We start from the raw sequence: 22,673 nt of genomic DNA on the forward strand, positions 1-22,673 counted from the left end.
ATAGATCAGAGGGTTAATATCATCCCATGCAATTGATTTTGGGGGCCACAACCTATTTACACTTTGGCCCAACAAATGAATGGTTTGGATCATCCCATGGAGTGGACTGTACCAGGGACGGAGCTACATTGCCCCTGTTGAGTTGGGCCAAATCCTTAATAGGCCCAACTCAATTGGGCCCGGCCACCTTTAAAATTTGAAGGCCTGCCCCCTTATGTATAAGTCTGAATAAGGGTTGCCCCTCTTGTGCATAAATTCTGGCTCTTGGACTGTACTTTTTTTAAAAAAATACGGGGTTGTACGGCCACCCATCATATAATTTCTCCTAAAAATACCTATTCGACCCAGATGATCCGATGGACCATACGAATGTGAACTTAAATGAACATGTTACCAGGATTCATGGACACATTGTAGGACTCAATTGCAGAATCCGAAATTGTAATAATCTTTGACACCTATCTAAATTAAAAAAGACGAGAGGAGTTAGTGCAAATATAAAAAAATGGTTGTGCTGATATCAAATACAATTTTACAGTCCCTCACAAGCCGAAGAAGGGCGGGAAAAGGGCATTTTCCGACCATAAAAACCCCCGAAAACCAGAGACCCAAATACTGATTTCATTTCCTCTTCTCCAAAACACACTCCTTCTATTTCCATGGGTATTAAGGCAAGATTCTTTTTTTTTGTCTCTCTGGAAAAATATTTCTCTTTGATTTTCATTTTGACATTTTATTTTCCTCTGTTTGTTTACCATTTCCCTTTCATTTCTAGGGTTTAACGAAGCTCCTTGCGGATAACGCTCCAAAGGCCATGAAAGAGCAGAAATTCGAGAGCTATTTCGGCCGTAAGATCGCCATCGATGCCAGCATGAGCATCTATCAGTTCCTCGTCCGTACAATTTCTCACTCTCCCCCTCTTTTTCCCCTTTCCCTTAAATTTTTTTTCTACTTCTTAAAATCAGTAAGGCTATGTTTGGATACCTCATATTTTTGTTCATAGTGGTTTTTGGGTATTTTGAGATTGGCATTTTGAGATCATTTTGGGCATTTTGAGATTAGCATACCAATTAAAAACTACTGTTTAGATTGCAGTTTAGGTTTTGTTAATGATGGTAGTTTTGAATAATTGAATGTAGCATCCTGTTTGTAATTTAGCTGCTGTTTCTGCTGTTTAGATTGCAGTTTAGGTTTTTTAAATGTCAATCTCAAAATGCCCAAAATTGAAATTTTGGGTCTACTTCCAAACGTTTGTTGAAGTATAGATGATAAAAAAACACCAACTCTAATAGCTGAAGCTTTTGAACTGATTGGTTGTTTCACATGGTACCGTAGGTCCTGATTTCAAAACCCAACAACTTGTTGATATTAAAAACGGTTTTGCTATCAAGTTAGGGAACTCGTTAAGGTGGATTGGAAACTGAATTTTACATTTGTTTTGAGATTGTTTTATCAAAACATGGGTAGAAGTCTGAAAATATGTGTAAAATGATTGCAAAATTCATTTCCATTGCATATTAACGAGTGCGCTTGTTAGCAAAACCCTATTAAAAATCCATGTGTAAGGCCAAACCCCCAAAAAAGAGGGGCCCCACACGTGAGAGGGAGTGTTGAAGTATAAATGATTAAATAACACCAACTCTAACAGCTTAAGCTTTTGGACTAATTGGTTGCTTCACAACACTTCATAGAAAAGTTTTAGGCCCTGTTCGTTTCAGACTATGACAATTGATTGTCAGCCCTAAACCTATTATTGGACTCAAATTTAAATGTAATTCTGAGCCCTATAATAGGTTTGGGACTCACAATCGGTTGTCATAATCTCAAATGAACAGGGCCTTAGGCTCCGAGTTTAAGATTTTGATGACCTGGACCGAAGGATATTAAGTATTTTTACTTTTTTCTATAATTTATTTTTTGAATTTTCACATATGCAGATTGTGGTGGGAAGGACAGGGACTGAAATGCTTACAAATGAGGCAGGTGAAGTAACGAGGTGCGTAATTCTATTTTTATTTTTATACCTTTGCTTTTGAAAGAATAAAATGATCAAATCAGCTGTGGTTGTTGAATCAGATATTATTTCACTGAATTGGAGCTTATTTTTGTCTTGTTGTGTATCTCTTTTTCTCGTAGCCATTTGCAAGGAATGTTTTCTCGAACGATAAGACTGTTGGAAGCTGGATTGAAGCCTGTGTAATGCATCTGTTATTGGTTTTTATTTCTTCTAAATTTTATCACCTCTTGTTGCTTCTTTGTTAGTGAAAATTACATTTTGCTGAGTGGGTTGGTGTTTGCCAGATATGTTTTTGACGGGAAACCACCTGATTTGAAGAAACAAGAGCTGGCAAAACGGCATGTTCTTGAACAATCTTGTTCTGAAAAGGTTGCAAGTTTGGCGTTTTGTGGTCGTGCTTTTGATGCATTTGGTATTTTTCCTATGATGTAGGTTTTCAAAAAGGGAAGACGCCACTGAGGATTTGGCAACAGCAATAGAGGTAATTTATGCCTTTTAAATATTGTGAATTAGCATTGTAGAGTCATTCCCTCAAAACACTTGGTTATTATTTATTTTCTTATTTTTTATAACAATTTTTATCAATATTACAGACTGGAGACAAAGAAGGCATCGAAAAGTTCAGCAAAAGGACCGTAAAGGTGGGTTATCTCTCCTTCAGTGTCTTGCTTACCTTAGTTTCTTGCATAATACCGGGGGCACGAAGTCTCAATCCAAAATAGGTTTGGAATGCTCCAGAGAAACCATATTGTTGGAGCTTCTAATTTATTTGTTTAGTTTTGGAAAAAATCAGTTTATGCTCAGATTGGACCGACCTAAGGGAGCCCAATGGAGGAGGCTTCCGACTATCAATATTTACATAATCTTTATTGTTGGGGTTTGTCTTGTTTCCTACTCCATGTGGGCTTCTCCTTGTAATTGTTAGTGTAACTAAGAATGGTTTTGTTACTAGCCAGACTAGGGTAAAGAGTTTGTCTAGATGTCTCTTAGTTAGACTAGAACTGGGTCTTAGGCTAAATGTTAAAATTCTATATAGTGATGAGAGCGGAACTATGTGCGTGCGTGTGTGTGTGTGTGTGTGGGGGGGGGGGGGGGGGACAACGAGGACAAGAGTGTGTGTGAAGCGGAAGGAGGCTCGCTTGGACATGAGGTGCGCTTTTGGTATTGATCTTCTTGGGCTACGAGTATGGAGTGAGTAAGGATTGGGTTAATGGTTTAATCTCTTTGTAATCTCTTATGTTTATTGCTCATATTGAAAGATTGGATCTTACCCCGTGGGTGTAGGCATCGACGCATCGTTGCCGGACCATGTAGTAACCAGGCGTGTGTATCTTGTGGTTTGTTTATTTCTACTATTTTGTTTCTTTGCACATCGGATCTGATTTTGTTCTACGGATTTCTCAACGAGTGGTATTAGAACTGCGATTGGAGCTATCGTGCGTGGTGTGGTTGGATTGCGGTTAGACTGATCACCAGAGGAGAACATCAGAGGTAGAAAGATTGTTCCACATATTCTCATTCGAAGTGAAGCTCCACATCGAGGTATTTATTATATGAAGATTCTATAATTTTGGATGGCTATTGTATCAATCGAGATTGATTAGATTGATCGGTGTGTAGAAAGAGGGAGTCCTATTCTTTTTTCTTGAGTTTTCTATCTTGTGTGAAACAACCAAATTTAGAGTACTGTTTAGAGGCGCAGGGTGATCTAAAATGACTGTAAAATTGAGTTCTACCCAGTTTAACATTGATACGTATGATGGAAAGGACAATTTCACCATAGATGAAGGTGAAAGGATGATAAGCTGGCAAAGATGACAGATCTTGAGTGAGAAGACATGGAGTCGAAGACGGTCAACATAATTCGATTCTGTCTGGTGGATAGCGTTATGGAAGAAGAGTGAGTGCCTAAATTATGGGAGAACTTGAAGAAGCTTTACATGCCGAGAAGCTTGGCCAATCAACTGTATTTGAAGCGGAAACTGTAGAGGCTAAAGATGCAAGAAGGCAGGAATGTTCTAGAACACATGACTTTATTCAACCGGCTTGTGTATTAGCTCAACAAGGTTGATGAAAAGTTGAAGGAAGAAGACAGGACCCTTATGCTTCTTACCTTTCTTCTGGATTTACATGACAACGTAATGATGACTATTGGATGGGAGAGATACAGTGAAGTTAGAGGAGGTCACGACGTCGTTCTTATCTAATGAGAAGCAGTATAAACATATTCTTGATGAGAGTTAAGAGCATGGATTGAAGGTCGTCTTACAGGGGATCAGTAAAAGGCATGTCGGGTGTGCAATGTTATCGTTATAAGGAATACAATCATATCAAGTGGGATCTTCTGAAGAAAGCTTACAAGCCGGGCAATGGTGCTGGAAATACGGTAGTGGCATTAATGTATGACTAGAGAAACTAGTCATGATAAGTGAATTCTTGATTTATCGTGCTCTATTCATGTATGCTCATTCATTTATGCTCAGGAGAATATTTTGATATGTTCTATAAGAAAAGGGCTTGTGTTATGTTCTTGAGGGATGGACCGCCTTGCAAATTCACGGGATTTGGGACTGTGAAAGTCAGAATGCTTGATGGAGTGGTGCATACTTTGGGTGGTGTGACATATGTCCCAAAGATGTAGAGGAATCTAGTGTCGTTGGGCCAATTGGACTCCAGGATTTGCACATATTCAGCCGCAGGTAGAGCCATGAAAATCACACACACACACACACGACTATTTAGTTTTAATCAAGGGAGAGAAGTGTGAGGGTTTGCATTGTCTAGCGAGGAACATGGCGAAAGATGGTGTTCCTATTACCTCTACGGTTGATTGGAAACAAAGTGAAGTGTGCACGCACAATTTCTCTTTTTTAGTTGGTGTAGAAATTACTTTTCAGGCTACATAAGATGGTGAAGAGATGACAGTTCCTGCTAGTGTGGAGGATGAATCAAGAACCCTATCCAGAGTTGACTCGATGCAGCTACACATGTGCATTGGCGGTGGTGATCAAGTCAGGTGGAGTCAAACCATGATGATTCAATGGTGTGTAGATGGTTCTTTGAAAGGCCAATGGTGGCTTTCGATGACGACAAACCGGTGGTGACTCCCATGGAAATCGTCAGGAGGCCGGGAAACAAGACAAGGTGGAGATTGTTGGCTTTTGTCTTATTTCCTACTCCATGTGTGCTTCTCCTTGTAATAATTACCTAGTGTAACTAGGAATGGTTTTGTTACTAGTTGGACTAGGATGAAGAGTTAGTGTAGGTGTCTTGTAATTAGATTAGAACTAGGTCTTAGGTGAAGTGTTAAAATTCTATATATTGGTGATAGAAGAACAATGCGAGCTAGGAGAGTGAAGATAAAAAAAAGTGCAGGGATGTGTGGGAAGCGAAGGAGGTTCGTTTGGACATCAGGTGTGCTTTTGGATTTGTTCTTTTCCTGGGCTATGAGTATGGAGCGGGAAAGGATTTGGTTAAGGGTTTAATTCATTTGTAATCTCTTATGTTTATTGCTTATAGTGGAAGATTGGATCTCACCCCGTGAATGTAGGCATCATTGCCGAACCATGTAAAAACTAGGTGTGCATCTTGTGGCTTGTTTATTTTTGCTATTTCGTTTCTTTGCGTGCAATCGGATCGGAGTTTGCCCCACGGATTTTTCGACACCTACTAATTACCATTCCTTTCCAAAGAATTATTGTGGATGTAGTAGGGACTAGGGAGTGGTTCTGTTGCAATTCTTTTTTTAGATGACCTAAGGATGTGTTTGGATTGTCGGAATCACACATCAGAATCGGCATCCTATTCCAATTCCCCTGGAAATAGAAAGGGAAATAAATTAAAATAAAAAATTTAATTCAGAAAATTTTCAATAAAAATTTCATTCTGAATGGGGCAGAATCAGAATACCACCTCTTGCGATGGGAAATGGATTCTGGCGTTACACCTTTAATTCCACCCTGATGCTATTTTAACCCCTGATTCCTGTCATTTTTTTGAACTAAATGCCGGAATCGGGATGTCAATTCGAACACCTGATCCCGACAATCCAAATGCACCTTAAATTACTTCGGTGTCCTCATGGGTATTGGGCTCTTCAAAGAGGTTGGGCACATGATACTTCTATCCTTAGACTGCCTTAGGCTATGTTTGGTTAACAACGTACACGAGGTCTAGTTCTTGCTTAGTTTGGAGGAATATTTTGTAGGAGGGATTTGGTTATAATATTTGATGGTCTTCCTACTACAGCTAAAGAGGAATGCTTTGTGGATTGAGTCCGTTAGGTGTCCACTGCATCCAGTGGATCTTGAAGGGGATTCACTCTATATGATTAAATGGTGGAGCTCACCTTTGGCAATGTGCTTTGGTTTCCGATATGACATTCATCATATCTTACGAAAATAACTTAATATGGGTAGATGGGGAATTGTTGATGCTTTTGTATATGCATGATTTTCTTGATGTTACATGTGTTTGTTTTGGCAGGTGACAAAGCAACATAATGAAGACTGCAAACGACTTCTAAAACTCATGGGAGTGCCTGTAATTGAGGTGATTCAATTCTATTGAATTACTTATTTTCTTTACACACAATATCACAGACACATATCATATCATATATATATATATATATATATATATATATATATATATATATATATGAGGAAAAGGAGTGTGCGGTCGAGCGCACCTAAGCTTAGGTGCGGTCGAGGGCCCAAACACATGGGTCCCACATTTTTTGTGTTGATCAAAACCATTCACTTGCAAGGCCCCATCATAGATAGGGTGTGTACAAAAAATCAGCTCCATTGGATCATCCTAACCCCTCCAAAAGTGGAGGGCAAAAATGGGCAAATTTGTGGCAAACGGTGTCTGTCCATTTTGACCTCCACAAATGGATGAGTTAGGATGATCCTATGGAGCTGATTTTTTGTACATACCCCATCTATGTAAGGGCCTTTCAAATGAATGCTTTGGATCATCCTAACAAAGTGGGCCCACATGAGTTTGGGGCCCTCGACCGCACCTAAGCTTGGTGCGGTCGACCACACAATCTTATTCCTCTATATATATATATATATATATATATATATATATATATATATATATAGTGACGAGTGCCTTTATCATAACAAGGAATGTAGAAATCATTTTCCATTTTCTTTTTGTACATATGGTTTGTCTTGGATGTATTGATATTGAACATTAACCCCAAGTCTTACGAAATAGCAACCTTTTTTTTCTGGCTTTTAGGCTCCTTCTGAAGCAGAGGCAGAGTGTGCAGCACTTTGCAAAAAGGACAAGGCATGCAGCTAACAAGAGTCTCTTATATTATTATTTTTTCTCCAAGCAACACGTTCAATGAGCATTTCGATTTATCATATGTTTTAGGTCTATGCCGTGGCTTCTGAAGATATGGATTCACTAACATTTGGAGCTCCGAGATTTCTTCGCCATTTAATGGACCCAAGCTCAAGGAAAGTCCCAGTGATGGAATTTGAAGTTGTGAAGGTGCATATTATTTCTAGAAGCTTTTTTTTAGATTACTTAATTTTTTTAAAACTTATTATTATTATTATTTTGGATTACTTAATTTTGATTCATTGATTTCATCACCTCTATTGTTTCAGATTTTGGAGGAGCTAAACCTAACTATGGACCAATTCATCGATTTGTGCATTCTTAGTGGGTGTGATTATTGTGATAGTATCCGAGGTAAGATGGCTTTGAGAGTTACTTTTTAATCTAAAGTATGACATCATAAAAAAAGTATTTAAACTTTTAGAGCATAGTTCTTGTCCTGTACTGGTTATGTTGCACAGCTTGTGACATGTTTTTCTCCTATTAATTAAGAACAAAACATAGGAGAGAAAGATGATGCAACTTGGGTCCAAGCAAGCAGAGCTTATGTTCTAACCATGGATTTAAATTTCAGTTTTGGTTTCGCCGAAACCGAAATTTCGGCCGAAATCCGGTAAAAAAAAAGAATTAATTTATTATTTCGAGCTGAAATTTCGGAAAAATATTATATTTCTGAAAAAAATTCAAATTCTCGAAATTTCGGCCAAAATTTACGAAATTTAGGAAAAATCTGAAATTTTGGGTTCAGGGGATTTTGGTTTCGGTCCCAACCGAAATCCGAAATTTTGGCCAAAATTTAAAATCATGGTTCTAATTACAAATGTGACAAGGACAAAACAGAAAGAAGCTGATATGTTTCTCTTATATCACACTTTGGTGCATCTTAAATTGGAATAGGGACGTGTATGAGTAAGTTGTCATGTTATATGTTAGATTGCAGATGTGGTAAGGGTTACAAAATTTACAATCAGTTAACCGTTTGGTGTGTAAATCTCTTCATTCCCTTGATTAAAACTTTCAACTAACCATAAGTTAAAACTTGTAATACAATCATTTATTTTGGAGATTCAAAATAAATAAAATTAGCTAATTAAATCAAATGACTGGGCTAATTCTGCATTGACCAAATGACCACAATAACTTTCTGATCCAATCTAGTTGTTGTATTAAAGTCAGCTTTGGCCGTGGCGTTCATAACTCATCTTGTTTATTTGTCAATGAACATTTACTTCAACAATTACAAATTGTAGTTCCCAATCGAACTTGTTTTTTTATGAATGAAACCCAATTGAACTTGTTTAAACACATTCGGCGTAAAAAGAATCTTGATGAGGCAAGCACCTTACAACTAATGTAGAATGGATTCTGAAGGGAGAGGCAGAAGGTAGCAAGGAAAATGAAGGGTGAAGATGAGTACTGTTTTGGATTTTGAAGGGGGTGCCAATATCAATTTTGGAGCTGTTACCAAATTAGGATTAAAAATCTAATTGTCGGATTGGACTGAAATTTTGAGGTTCTAGAGAAAAGAATCCCCCCCCCCCCCCCCCCCCCACAAATAAAAAACACACACACAAAAAAATAAAAATTCACTGACCATTGGATGTGAAGATATGATGGATCGAATGTGATTGATTGTAGTTAGAACAATCCACAATTTTCAATGCTCAGGGGGATCAAAGTTCAAGAGAAGAATAAGAAAATGAAAAGACTACTAAGGGAAAACAAAGATAGATCTTATGAAGATAAAAGGAAAAGATAGGTACTACAGTATCTCACCACTAACACTCTTAGGGCATCTAACCTTAGGTTGGGTTATGCATCACCCCAAACCCTCAAAGAGAAATTCTCCATAAATTTTCAAAGCAAGGTGCTTTCATCATTTCATTCAATATTCATCCCCCTTTCCATGGATCTAAGCCCTACAATTTATACTCTTTAAATCTAGAAACTTCCGAGCTTTCACAAGAACTTTGCTTCCCAATTTGGGCAGTAAAAATCCCACTAATGGGGTCCATCCACACCAATAAGGTATCCAAGAGAAGATTTGTAGATTCAAAGTGGACTTTTTTTAATTTTTTCATTTATGTTGTATATTTCAATTATGCTTTTGTAAGCTTTTATTGATATGTTGCTACAGTTAGAGAGTGCCATGTGTCTATCTCACATTAAAGGAGAGCACCCATGTAGCTATTACTTATACTCATCTCCTCTTTTGCCATGTGTCACCCAAGCGGTTAGACCCGTCTATCCTCTTCTCTTGCCATGTATTACCCAGGTAGTTATACTCATCTTTCCTCTCTTGCGCGGTATCACCTAGATAGTTATATCCATCTCTCCTCTTCTGTTGCTATCTGTTACCCAAGTATTTCTGAACATCGGTCATCTTCTCTTGCCATGTGTCACCCAAGTAGTTATACTCATCACTCCCGTTCTTTTAAAAGAAGGTTTTTTGCATATTATTTTGGCACTGAATGATAAAAAAAATGGGTGACCCAGTGCACGAGGCTCCCACCATTGCGGGGTCTGGTGAGGGCTAGATGTACGCAGCCTTACCCCTGCTTTGCAGAGACGCTGTTTCCGCGACTCGAACCCGTGACCACCAGGTCACAATGGAGCAACCTTATCGTTGTCTGAATGATAAAATGAATAAATGAATTGAAGCCTTGTGCTAGTGGAAGTGATTTCTTCCCCTCTTGATTGTGATTGTGATGCTCTAGATTCAATCTTGGAGTGTTTCCTTGGTAATGGTGTGATGCCCTAGCATGTATCTCTATCCGGAGTAAGATCATGTTTCTCTCTTTATTATCCTCCTTTTGCCTCTCACCTTTCTTCTATTTCTCTCTCTGTTTTTTTAAGAGTTCTTCTATTTCTCTTTTAAAACCCCAAATTTTCTCTTTTATGAATTCATGGGGTTAAACCCTAATTTTGGAACAATTTCAACCCTTCTAGTTTTAACACCACCTGTAGTGAATAGTGATTCCTAAAAGAATTTGAACCCTAGATCTGGTCCTTAGATCCATCCCATTCCCTTTGTTTATCCAATCCCTTCCTAGGTTGTCCTGCATCAGTTTGGTCTCAGATCAAAAAGCTGGGTTTGACATGTTGCAGCAGGATTCTTAAAGGGAGGATGACATCTGTTCAAAAGAATGAAACTCTTTTTTTTTTTTTCTACTGTAAGTCTGAGCTTTCGTTTTTAGAGAAGTGTGACTTTTTTGTAACCTAGTAGTGTGACTATTGAGAACCCATTTAGATTGGTGAGATGCTCTTCTAGTTGGGATTTAATTTGAGCTACGTTGGGATGATGATGCAAAATAGGAGGAAATCTAAGGAACGGATTATCTATGTTCTGAGGATGCATGGAAGATGGATTAGATTTCTCTGCTCAATGGAGTTGAGTTATTTCAATTCGGGGAGTATGATGCGGGACCATCCACAATAAGAAGGCACCCAAGAGAAGATCCATCGATTCAAAGTGGCTTTTTTTCTTTTTTATTTTATCATGTGTATTTTAATTAAGTATTTATAAACTTGTGTTAATGTGTTATAACAGTTAGTGGGTGTCAGGGGAGCACCCAAGTAGTTATACTCATCTCGCCTCTTCTCTTGCCATGTGTCGCCCAAGTAGGTATATACTCATCTCTCCTCTTCTCTTGCCATGTGTCACCGAAGTAGTTATAATCACCACTCATTTTCTCTAGGCATGTGTCATTCAGGTAGTTATACCCATCTCTCTCTTCTTCTCTTGTCATGGTTTTACATTTTCACCGAAACTGATACGAAGTGACTGAAATGTCTCTGTTAACACCCCGACAGAAATGCATACTGAAATCGAAATGACAGAGAAGAGGGGATGGAAATACTGTCATTTTTAGTAAAGGACAGAGAAAAGGGGGTGGAAATATTATTTACATATATATATATATATATATATATATATATATATATATAGAGAGAGAGAGAGAGAGAGAGAGAGAGAGAGAGAGAGAGAGAGAGAGAGAGAGAGAGAACGGTTCCTACACAATAGTGTAGATAAATTATCTACACACTAGCTTGAAAAACAGTGGAGGCCCACATTGTTTGGGTGATCCAAACCATTCATTTTTAAGGCCCTCACATAGATAGGGTATCCACAAAAAATCAGATCCATAGGATCATCCTAACCATTCGAAATGTTGAGGCAAAAAATGGACTAATTTGTGAAGGTTTAAAGACGTCCATTTTACCTCCACAAATCGTAGGGTTTGGATGATCCTACGGATCTGATTTTTTGTGGACACCCTATCTATGTGAGGGCCTTTAAAATGAATGGCTTGGATCACCCAAACAATGTGGGTCCCCATTGTATTTTAAGCTAGTGTGTAGATAACTTATCTACACACTGTGTAGGATCCGTTTTCTCATATATATATATATATATATAAAATGCTATGTGATTCTTAGCTTCTTAGCTTGATAATAACACAACCTTAGCTTCAATTGCCCAGGGGTGTGTGTGGTCACAGAAATGCAAGAGAACCATGCCCGCTCCAAATGGCTTGCAAAGGAACTTTCTAAATGGCTTATGGTCTTCAATACAGCTTATAGTTCAGGCAACGACAGCTGACTATGTCACTGAAATTCCTTTCAAACACAAACAAATGTGCGGACTTTCTTTCTAATGTACCTATCCTATTGAAGCAAAATGACATTTTCTATGGCGGATGATCTAGGACATTTGCAGTATGGGATGTTTGACTGCTTTAGAGGATTGGAACCATCAAAGTAATGAGTGTCTCATTTTCTTAATTTTGTTGTGATCAGTTCCTTTCTCAATTTCATCCTTATAAAGGAGAGCTATAGAGATATGCACTTTGCATACAGTTATTATCCACTTGCTGGACTATGTTATGGTATCTGCTATAGTTTTTCTTGCATAGGGATATTTCTGATTACCATATATGAGTTGTATTATTTTGAAGTTGGTCAATGTACTTGGATTTTAAACTACGGTTTTTAAGTTTTTCACATCATCTATTTTTACTTGCTATTGACCTTTTCATTCAATATATGTCTTATAGGCACCATGTGTCATTCTAATGTTGTGCTAATATGCCTTTAAAATAGGTATTGGGGGACAGACAGCTTTGAAACTCATCCGCCAACATGGTTCTATAGAAAGTATTTTGGAGAACATAAACAAAGAGAGGTACTTTTCATTATATAAAATTGAAATCAATGTTTTTTAATTTTTGTCTTGCATTTTCTTTGAAATCTTTGTGATTCTAAGTTGAAGATTTCGCATGGATAGTGGTATTTTCTTTAGTACTTATTTATTGTACAACCATCACGATTAGAAAACTAAAGTGAATAACTAAAATAAATAAATCATTATAAATATGCCTGCAAAATCATCCATTTAAATTAATTGAAGGCTTACAAAAGTCTAATCAGTGCAAAAATGTATTACAGTTGATGCTAGCTTTTATAAGGGTATCCAGTTCTGCAATTTTCTATCTCTAATTCATGCTCCAATTGAGATAAGTGTATGTGCACCCCCTTTTTCCTTGGGTGTGTGCATTACTGCTTTATTTATCAATGCAGGTATCAGATACCTGAGAACTGGCCATATCAAGAAGCTCGGCGTCTTTTTAAAGAGCCTTTAGTCTCTGACAGCGATGGGCAACTTGAGATTAAGTGGACTCCTCCAGACGAAGAAGTGATCAATTTCATTTTAAGCTAATGTCTTTATGTTTATTATTTCTATTTGTTTGACATCTTTTCTGGACTATTATAACTTTTTCATTCTTTAGGGACTCGTAACCTTTCTTGTAAATGAGAACGGGTTCAATCAGGACCGAGTGACAAAGGTATGCCCTGTTCGCTTATAAATTTCTAAAAAATACTCTTCATCTGGTCTATTTACTTGCAAGAAACAAAATGTATCATTTATTTAACATCAATATATATTTTTTCTACAGGCCATAGAAAAGATCAAAGCGGCTAAGAATAAATCGTCCCAAGGCCGGTAAGCCTTATCTTACGAATGATTCATTGAATTCCTCGTTTACAGACCCATGATGCCATTTTTTATTCACAGATTAGAATCCTTCTTTAAGCCTGTTGCGAGCGTAACAGCACCCCTTAAGCGGAAGGTATGTGCATCAAAGCAGTCAAGCATATATATTATTGGATTTTATTTTTTTAAATGGTTTGTTATTGGTTTTTTTTTTTGTATGGGTTTTCTTACTAAAATAATCTTAAGATATTGTAGTGTACGCTGTGGAAACTTCCATATCCAGCTTGATATTAGTCATCTACTGGTTGTGCCTTTTAAACCTGATTATGTAATTATTTCCCTCGGTATTAGCTTGCTTAGAAGCATCTTAGTAATTATGTCTTGTAGTAGAAGAGAATATATGTGTTTTAGGTGTTAAAATGATATTATAAAATTTGCCATATTTTTGAATAATGCGTGTAGAGAGCTTTTGGTTTCTTCCCTTCTCTCGGTGTGTAACTTTTAATTGAGGCCTCTCCTCAAAAGAAAACACTGAATGCTTGCTAGAAGCTTTGTACAGATATGTTTGGAACATTCAACCATACCCTGATTGTCTACCATGCTCTGTGGTTCCCTGGGTGACAGGAAAACAGATGCATTCTTGGGGCTCCCAGACCAGCATCCAAGGTATTTTCTCTGCAAGTTTGTATCCAATCAAGGCCCAAGGTCATTGGCGGCTTAGATCTGCCAATTCCAGCGCTGGGTTCCAAACACTCGGGGACATTTTTCAGGGGTGTTTGCTTCACGGCATGAAGCTTGAAATCCTGGGTGAAGAATCATCGAGAAAACTTATGATCATTGGCAACTCTTCTTAACTCAATGTACTAGTAAATCTATTTTGTTAAATAGCAATGACCTCTGTGGGAGATGTCTGAATTCGATTATTGACCAAGTGTAGGGCTGGTTATAATTTCTCATGTACTGGTAGAAACATTCCCAAGTTTGTGAATTACGAAATGATTACAATGTTTGTTCAAAGGGAGAAAAATGGTTGTCTTTGAATTCTAGACATCCTGGAGCTAGAAGAGGATACTGGTGTCCCTGGGAATTTTGAGTTTAATAAACCGAATGATTTTGAGGAAATTGATATAGAAAATGTTCTTCAACATTCACGTGATTAAATGTTGTATTTCATTCTGTTAATTTTCTCTTTGTTTTGAACACTTGCAATTCCTAAGAATTGGACAGGCTAGAGAGGAATTGGGTTAAGTTTTACTTCTGACATCCAAAGAGGATTGGACCAACTTGGATATGGGTGTTTTTTTCCATGGGGATCACCTACTATATAGAACCCTGCTAAGTTTTTATCATCTGAATTTCATTTCCTCCATTCTCTCATGTTTTTACTATCATGAAGTCCAGTTGTGTTTCCTTATAAAATGTGTGTCATTTTATATGTTTTGTAGCAGCAAGCCGGCTTTCACTTTTCGATGTTTTCGATCCGCTTACAAAATTACAAGCACCTTCTAATTTTTTCTTTAATGTTTCTTATAACAGGAAACAGAAGAGAAGAAGCAGGTAAAGGAAACAACCAACAAGAAATCAAAGGGCGGCAGTGGGAAGAAGAAGAAATAGTTAATGTTAAAACCAGAATTCAAAGTCATCCATACTCTTAGTGGGGTAGTGTTCCAGTTCAATGGGTGTTCCTGTACATCTGGTTTCTTTCTCATGCAGCATTCCACAACCCATTTTAGTTTTGGCTTGGGATGAAGACTTGAATCCTTTCAACCATCACAGATTTTAATTTACATGCTTAGTCATTCCAAATGGGATCTGATTGTGTATGGATATGTTTAGACAAAATAGACTACTTAGGGATTCTTTCGTTCAATATAGAGCTCAGTAGTTGTTGCAACAATGTCACTCATCACTGGAAAAATCTGCAGAAAGTGTTAAAAAATAATGAATTGATCCTCCGAGAAATATAGGCACCAATCCACAATTAACGGCCAAAACTAACTACATTTGTTCAGCATGTTAGGAGCTCTTGATCATGACTTTCAAGCCATAAGAGATCGAATACAAGGTCAGCTAGATGAACGGTTCAGATAAGAAAAAGTTATAACCACCTAGTCAATGAGAAATTATATGGTGTGTTCATGTGAAGTCCAGCTTTTTTCCAAGAAGTACAACGGGCACAATTCAAATGATGATCCAAACCGTTCATATGTTGGGCCACAACATAAATAGGCTGTACCCAATAAATAAACTCCATAGGATGATCCTAACCCTCCAATCTATAGAGATATCTATAAATCATCCTATAGAGGTAATCTATACGATGATCCTGACCAAATGAAGGATTTGGATCATCCATTGAAGTGGGCCTCACTGTACTTTTGGAAAAATACTGGACTTCACTCAAGCACACCATATAAAATCTCCCTATTCATTATGGGTCCACACCATTTTATTACAATGAGGATAAGGCTTATCCTGATCTTGGGCTAAATAATTGGGCATTGGTCATGATCTTATTCACAAACCCATAAAGCTAAGAGATGATTTAAATAAGGGAAAGATGGATTCCAACATCCTACAAAAGAACCTAGTTCTCAAAATAGGTAGCATGTGGAGGAAATTATTGATTTGTTTATACTTAAACCTACCATATGCCATTAGACCTAAGTTAGTTCGAGAAGAAAAGTGTCTCTAGAGTGTCATTCCTTTCTAAAAAGGCCTTTGGATAAGCACCCATCTTCATTTAGGCTCAATTGTAGTGCTTTCCTTTTTATGTGGAAATCTATTCTTATTCCTTCTCCAATTGGAAGGAATAAACCTCATCTTCAAACCCTCCATACCTTCCAACACACACAACCTTTTAAAGATACACAGAATTTTAGCTCAATCTGAAAGACCCGTCTCTAGTTTGTTTGTTTAGCTCCATATCGCCTTTGAGGAACTTCCTCTATAATGATGACGTGGCAGGGTAAAAACCCCCACATGGCGTCTCTGGTATTTATACAGACCCCACATAACACGTATTTATTAGAAAATTTATTGGAGCCAACCTTTTTCAAAGATCCAAACCGTTCATTTGTTGAGCCCCAATGTAAATAAGCATATCCCCAAAAACAATCTCCATTGGATGATCCTAACTCTTCGATATGTATAGGTTTATGTATGGTGTTGTCTGTCTACAGATCGAAGGGTTAAGATCATCCTATGGAGAAGATTTTATGGGCAAGTCTATTTATGTTTGGATCTTTGAACAAGGTGGCCCAAGTAAGTATTTTTTTAAAAATACACTTATCACGGTGTTTGTAAGTAGGTAAGATGAGGTATGCTTAAGGACTTATGTAGGATGAGAGATTATATGTATAGTAACAAGGGCTGAGAGATTATATGTATAGTAACAAGGGCAGAGAGAGAAAACCTGCCACCCTTGATTTGTGATCCAAGGAAAAGTAAAAATAAGGGGACTTTTCTTGGATCAAAAATCAAGAGAGGGCCGTATAAAATATCATGTAAGATAGAGGTATGATCAAGGACTTTTAAATCGTTCATTTGTTTTTCAAATACAATGAGGCCCACCTTCAAAGATTACTTTACACCATTCAATTGTTGGGCCCCATCAATGGTGAGAGAGATAGAGAATCGCCATGTGGTGGTCTTTTACTCGGCCACATAGTCATTAGGATCAAGTTCCACCAAGGCGTAATGGAGAAAGTTCTGTTCATTAAGGGAGAGAGTGGAAAAGCCAAATTGCATGCATGTGGCACCACCTTCTTAGGAGAGGAGAATGACATTCAATGAATAGTGGGTTAATCCACTCAGATGCCATGGAAAATGAGCAGTAACAAAAGAGTAGGATACTAAAAGAAATTCAAAATTGTAAAAATCACAGAAGACGAGGAGATGAAAAAAAAAAATCAAAATTCTAAATATGACGGAGACAGTGGGATTAATAAATTCGATATTCCAAAAATATGCTTCCCCACCTCTTACGTTGTAAATGTCGCCTCAGCCATTTCTCAAATGGGTCTCTTAAACCCGTATAAATAGGCCTCTTGAGGTATTGTTGGATCCTGTATTCAGCTTGTATTTGGGAAGTTTGTGAAGGTAATGTATTGCAAGTCCCTTTTTTTTCTTGCTTCTTTTTACATTCTTTATTGCATTGTTTTTCTTCTTTTGTCTGCTCTTCTTGATGTATTTGTCATAGGTTAATATTTCTTATTGTATTTGTAAGAAGGTTCCCATATTTGTAAATTTTGTGGAGGTACCTTACTAACTTTTCTTATTTCTTCATTTTTTTCTCTTCTTCTTGATAAAATAGCCTTTTTTTTTTTTAATCATAGTTTTAAGATGTTTCTTGTATTTGAGTTTTGGTCACAAAAGATTTTCCTATAAAAACTAAGTGAAGCTTGAGCTTTGCTTTCCTCTTGAGGAGTTTGTGTTGCTTTCATAATAGTTTCAGATTCCTATTGCATTTGTATTTGAGTTTACTTATTTGGAAAATTTGTTATGCTAATGTATTTTTTGTCCTTAAATTTTTTTTTTTTCCAATCTATATTTTATTATTTTCCTTTTTTGTTCTAGGGTTTGCCTTGTTTTTTCTATTTCAATTTAGGTCACAGAAGGATTTTTCTCTGAAAACTAGTGGGTAATCTTCCATTTTGTTCCTATTCAATTTTTTTTTTTTTTTCAATTTTCCTTACATGGATTCCATTTTATCTTTAATTACTTTATGATTTTGGTTTGGTGTTGGAAGTGTTTTTCTGTAAGTGGAAAGATTCGAAATGGATATGCTATTTTTTTTTTTAATTATATGATCTCTGTTTGAAATTTGAATGTCATTTTTATTATAAATTCAATGAAATTCTCAAACCTTTGCTTTTCTTTCTTGAATTTCTATGCTTTGTGCTTTTTTAAAATTGTTTATAATTTTTGCATTTAGAGAACTTAAACAAAATGGATGTAGAGAGATCTAATGGAGCCAAGTACGAATGCTTGCTTTTAGGTATGTGATTTTCCCAAAATCCATAATTTTTCAGCTAGGCTCCGTTTCTTCGACATATAAATGGACGTATAATTTGTTTTATGTTGTAAAAAATGGACATAAAACAAATTTAACGTCCATTTTTTACGTCCAAAGAAACGGAGCCCTAATGAATTAATGAATTTCTAAAAAAATGACATAAATGTTCTTTGCTGGTGTTTGTCTATATGTTTTAGATATGGATGATACCCTCTATCCTTTGAGTTCCGGCCTCAACTTAGCCTGTCGCAAGAACATCGAAGGTATGTTTATGAAAGAACGGAAAAAAGTAGTTAAGTTCACTTCAATGGTTATCACCGATCATAATAATTTTTGGATTTTAAATCCCATAACATAAAGAGTGCTAATAATTTTTAGATTCCCAAAACATGGAACATTTTTAGAAGAAGTGATCCATTATTCGAACACCTATGTTGCATGAGTACAAATATGAATGTCGGAATCCGTTGAGTGTTAGATTCAGCTAACCTAAAAAAAAAGATTCGTGGATTCGGTTAATTTTAATTCTTTAACATGATAGCATGGCTATATGTATTGTGAATTTTGGTAGGTTGAGTAGATATAGTGTTTTATTTCCATATAAAAAACTTACTATTAGGATGGGTAAAACTCAAAATATGTGATATTTGAAAATTTGTTCTTGTATTTACCACAAAAAAAAAGATTAAAGAGATCCAGAAGTGTCGCAGTGAATTCAAAGAAATGTAATCTGACACGTGTACAATTGGCACTTCACTAATTTAGAAGAATCCATGTAACATAATCGAACACCAATAGAAAAGTTTGCTATCAGTGAAACATGATCATATGGTGATAATAAGTCTGACCCGCTTGATCAAGTGCCGTGTCTCCCGCTTTTGATCAGATTCTATATTTTTAGCCGACACTTTGAATTTATTGCTGACACACGTGTCGTGTCATGTCCGACAAGACACCCGTGTCCACACTCCTTTCAACACTTGTAAATGTACTACTAGAACTGTCAGACTTAATGTAGGCGTGTCAACACATTTTTGTAGCGTGTCAGGTGTAACATTCTATTTTATTATTGAATGTTGTGTTTACCTATTTTATCATTAACTCTTCTTATATTGTAACTCTCCTTTTAGATCTTCTTTAACTAATAATTGATGTTATATCCCCTCTCTTACAACTAAAACCCTAAACAAACTTTCATTCCAATATTATATTCACTGTATTCTATTGATTTTTCTGTGTCCCCCTTTTTAGTTTAGCCGTGTCCCTGTTTCTAAATTCTGGGGGTTTGCCGTGTCTAACACTCTGTGTCCGTGCCGACATGCGACCCTCGTGTCCCTGTCCACAAATCATAGCTTTTTGATGTTTTGATAGCATAGTTTCAAAACTCCCCCGCATCATCGTGGACTCCCCCGAGTTTAGTCCCTCTTACCTTGGCCACATTCTTGTCCAATTCTATATTTTTCCCTACAAATTCAATCAAAACTCCATTGAATTTCCTGAGTTATGACATGACCGCGTCAACTGAATACTTAACCGTATCAATTGAGTACTTGACTGCATTGTGCCGAGTCGACTAAGAATTTCTTTAGCCGAGTTTTGACCCGCACCCGCATTTGATACTACTACAACTAAGTGATGTTTGGTGGCAGAATACATGTTGCAACATCTTCAAATTGAAGAAACTGAAGTTCCAAGGATGTGTTTGGAGTTGTACAAGGAATATGGAACAACAATGGCTGGTCTTAAGGTGAAAAATATCTTTGATGCATGTCTTACCATTCATCTTTCTCAATTTGTGCTCTATAATTCTGTAATAGTCCTAGAAATGGAAGAAACATGTGTGTTGTGGAATATAAGAGTTTTGAGTGCCTGAACTTTTTCTCCCTTGTAGGCATTTGGTTATGAATTCGACAACGATGAATTTCACAAATATGTTCATGGAAGATTGCCTTATGAATCACTGAGGCCTGATCCTGTGCTACGGAACCTTTTACTTTCCATTCCACAGCGAAAAATAGTATGCCATCAATCACCAAAATCAGGATACAGATCTTCTGATTCTCATTAGGCTCCGTTTAAAATGGGTGTAAAACAAAATTTTCACTCATTTTTCCACTTAAAAATGGACATAAAATTTGTTTTCCAACCATTTTATGTCGAAAGAAAAGGAGCCCTAGTAAAAAAATAAGAGACACAAAGATCTGAATTTATGCATAGTTGTTCTGTGGGAAGGTTCTAACTCTTAGCTGGTCTGGTCATGTCTTATACAGATCTTCACAAATGCTGATGAAGCTCATGTAACTCAAGTTCTCAGTCGGCTGGGCTTAGAAGACTGTTTTGATGGTGTTATATGTTTTGAAACACTTAATCCACCTATTAAACTTGATAAAAATGATGATAAAGTGGATAATTCTGTGCCCCCAAGTGATGATTTCTCAGCTGAGCAAGATGAGCATATGTTCTTCGCTGAAAACGATTCAGAGACTGAAGTTGATGAGCAAAACAGTGTGAATAATCTGAGACCCAGATCAGAAATTCTCTGTAAACCTTCTGTGGAAGCCATTGAAGCTGCTATTCAAATTGCAAACATCAATCCTGAGAAAACAGTAAGGATAGCCAACATTTAGTTGGGTATTTTTGTTTAAACTTCATAATTTTAAGGGTGGTAATTGTAGTTATTTCTTTTTCTTTTCAGCTTTTCTTTGATGACAGCGTTCGGAACATCACGGCAGGGAAGGAAGCAGGCCTTCATACTGTGATTGTAAGCTCTTACTCTTGATTACATTACAGTAGATATTGTTTTATATTCTTGAGGTAACAATAGTTATGAGTAAACCCATGGTTATTCTAACCATATCGAAATTCAAATTAGTACATATAAGGAGCTTGAGATCAGTGGCAGTAACTCAACTAACGCGGTAATATGCCATAATCATGGTTTGAAAGCTTAATTAAGTGTCTAGGGGGGATGAGAATGCCAGTCATTTTGAAGTCTCTAGTGTTGGGGGTTCCACGCGAAAGCAAAGATCCCACGTCATAAAAGTGAGTGGATTTGGAAGGGCTTATTAGGGCTAGGGCACTCTCCCCATAACAGCTAGCATTTAAGGTGAGTTCTACCCGGGTCCCAACAAGTGGTATTGGAGGTGGGACGTGGTAACCCCTCTCACGGTGGAAGAACAAATACTTACTATTTATACTGGGGCGAACTCCAAAGGGTTTTTCACAATAAGGTTCCAGTCAGTGGGGGAGAGAGACCGGGTCCTAAACTCGGGCCCTTGGTATGTAGGTGGTAGACCCCTTATCATCAAAGAAGAAACTAGCACCGGTGTACTCTTGAGGATGGAGAAAATCTCTCAGGAAAGATCCTGGTGACCCTGGTGTACCCTCGAGGACGGAGTAAATCCCTCAGGGAAGATCTCGTTGTTCCCACATTACTTCCACGTGGAAGGGGAGATTGTTGGGGGTTGCATGCGAAAGCAATGTTCCCACATCAAAAGTGAATGGATTTAGAAGGGCTAATAAAGACCTGGACACCCTCCACTTAATGGCTAGTTTTTAAGGTGAGTTTTACCTGGGTCCCAACATCTAGGTAACAATGATCATCGGAGTAATCATGAATAGTCGATGAGTTCACTTTTTCCGTTTTACCGATATAAATTTTATGTTTTTGAGTTTTCTTTCTCCCTCAAGTCTAATCCATGGAGGTGTCTTGATGCAGGTGGGAAGCTCAGTACTGCTACCAGGAGCAGACTTTGCACTCAATAGCATCCACAACATCAAAGAAGCTTTGCCAGAGATATGGGAAGGTGAAGGAGATCAGTTGGAGCCACTTCTTCAATCCACTACTGTTGAGACAGTAGTCCTTGCCTGAATTTTCTATATTTACAAGCCCCTTTTGCAAATTTCTACTCTTGCAAAAAAGGGGAAGATTGTCTTAATAAGTGGATGGAGTATACAACAAAATAACTCAAAGATAATTAAAGTATATTCAGAGCTTGAAACCAATGTTGTCTCCCAACTGTTTTCTTTTCCCTTGTGCCTGTCGGATTCATGTATTTTCTTTAGTACCCAACTGAGAGTAAAGGGAGTAGATTGAGAGTTGAGGGAATTGGCAATGGGATTTAAAGGCTGGAAGCAAGGGCATGTTTGGCAACCATGGAAAATTATTCCATGGAATATTAGTTGGGCCACCTGTGAGAGATGGGCGGACAGGGAGAGACTTGAGAGGGTCTCCAAGTCTCTTCCTGTCCGCATGAAAAGATGGGAGCATGAAAAGACCTTAA

At 37.3% G+C, this 22,673-nt stretch overlaps 2 protein-coding genes across 4 annotated transcripts; both read left to right on the forward strand.

Moving 5' to 3' along the window:
* Window positions 1-537: 537 nt before the first annotated feature.
* Window positions 538-15,270, forward strand: LOC143880834 (5'-3' exonuclease family protein). Of its 2 annotated transcripts, none has more exons than XM_077383809.1 (17): window positions 538-671; window positions 776-892; window positions 1,938-1,996; window positions 2,137-2,196; window positions 2,302-2,355; window positions 2,450-2,498; window positions 2,611-2,658; window positions 6,503-6,568; window positions 7,271-7,321; window positions 7,409-7,528; window positions 7,648-7,732; window positions 12,482-12,563; window positions 12,959-13,073; window positions 13,168-13,224; window positions 13,336-13,382; window positions 13,455-13,509; window positions 14,910-15,270. In XM_077383809.1, the coding sequence occupies exons 1-17, from the start codon at window positions 660-662 to the stop codon at window positions 14,985-14,987; spliced, it is 1,155 nt and encodes a 384-aa protein (XP_077239924.1). In that variant the 5' UTR covers window positions 538-659; the 3' UTR covers window positions 14,988-15,270. The 2 variants fall into 2 exon arrangements, with proteins under 2 accessions (XP_077239924.1, XP_077239923.1); XM_077383808.1 differs by lacking the exon at window positions 14,910-15,270 and adding an exon at window positions 13,998-14,806.
* A 1,937-nt stretch (window positions 15,271-17,207) lies between these two features.
* On the forward strand, window positions 17,208-22,395 carry LOC143881525 (uncharacterized protein C24B11.05-like). Of its 2 annotated transcripts, XM_077384634.1 has the most exons (8): window positions 17,231-17,474; window positions 18,310-18,372; window positions 18,588-18,653; window positions 20,040-20,137; window positions 20,282-20,407; window positions 20,661-20,996; window positions 21,086-21,151; window positions 22,109-22,395. In XM_077384634.1, exons 2-8 carry the CDS (start codon window positions 18,324-18,326, stop codon window positions 22,259-22,261), a joined length of 894 nt encoding a protein of 297 aa, XP_077240749.1. In that variant the 5' UTR covers window positions 17,231-17,474; window positions 18,310-18,323; the 3' UTR covers window positions 22,262-22,395. The 2 variants fall into 2 exon arrangements, with proteins under 2 accessions (XP_077240750.1, XP_077240749.1); XM_077384635.1 differs by lacking the exon at window positions 20,282-20,407 and having other exon boundaries at window positions 17,208-17,474.
* Window positions 22,396-22,673: the final 278 nt, after the last annotated feature.

Source organism: Tasmannia lanceolata, unplaced genomic scaffold (assembly GCF_043159265.1).
Source record: "Tasmannia lanceolata isolate RefF3 unplaced genomic scaffold, GAP_Taslan_0.1 ptg000007l, whole genome shotgun sequence".
Taxonomy (NCBI): domain Eukaryota; kingdom Viridiplantae; phylum Streptophyta; class Magnoliopsida; order Canellales; family Winteraceae; genus Tasmannia; species Tasmannia lanceolata.

Excerpts from the sequence above, each read along its gene's own strand:
- LOC143880834 (XM_077383808.1), top strand. Across the intron at positions 13,225-13,335 it reads ATCAGGACCGAGTGACAAAG|GCCATAGAAAAGATCAAAGC; the intron begins GTATGCCCTGTT and ends TTTTTTCTACAG. Across the intron at positions 13,383-13,454 it reads AATAAATCGTCCCAAGGCCG|ATTAGAATCCTTCTTTAAGC; the intron begins GTAAGCCTTATC and ends TTTTATTCACAG.
- LOC143881525 (XM_077384634.1), top strand. The coding sequence starts at position 18,324 with ATGGATGTAGAGAGATCTAATGGAGCCAAGTACGAATGCTTGCTTTTA. Across the intron at positions 20,408-20,660 it reads CCATTCCACAGCGAAAAATA|ATCTTCACAAATGCTGATGA; the intron begins GTATGCCATCAA and ends TGTCTTATACAG. Across the intron at positions 21,152-22,108 it reads CAGGCCTTCATACTGTGATT|GTGGGAAGCTCAGTACTGCT; the intron begins GTAAGCTCTTAC and ends GTCTTGATGCAG.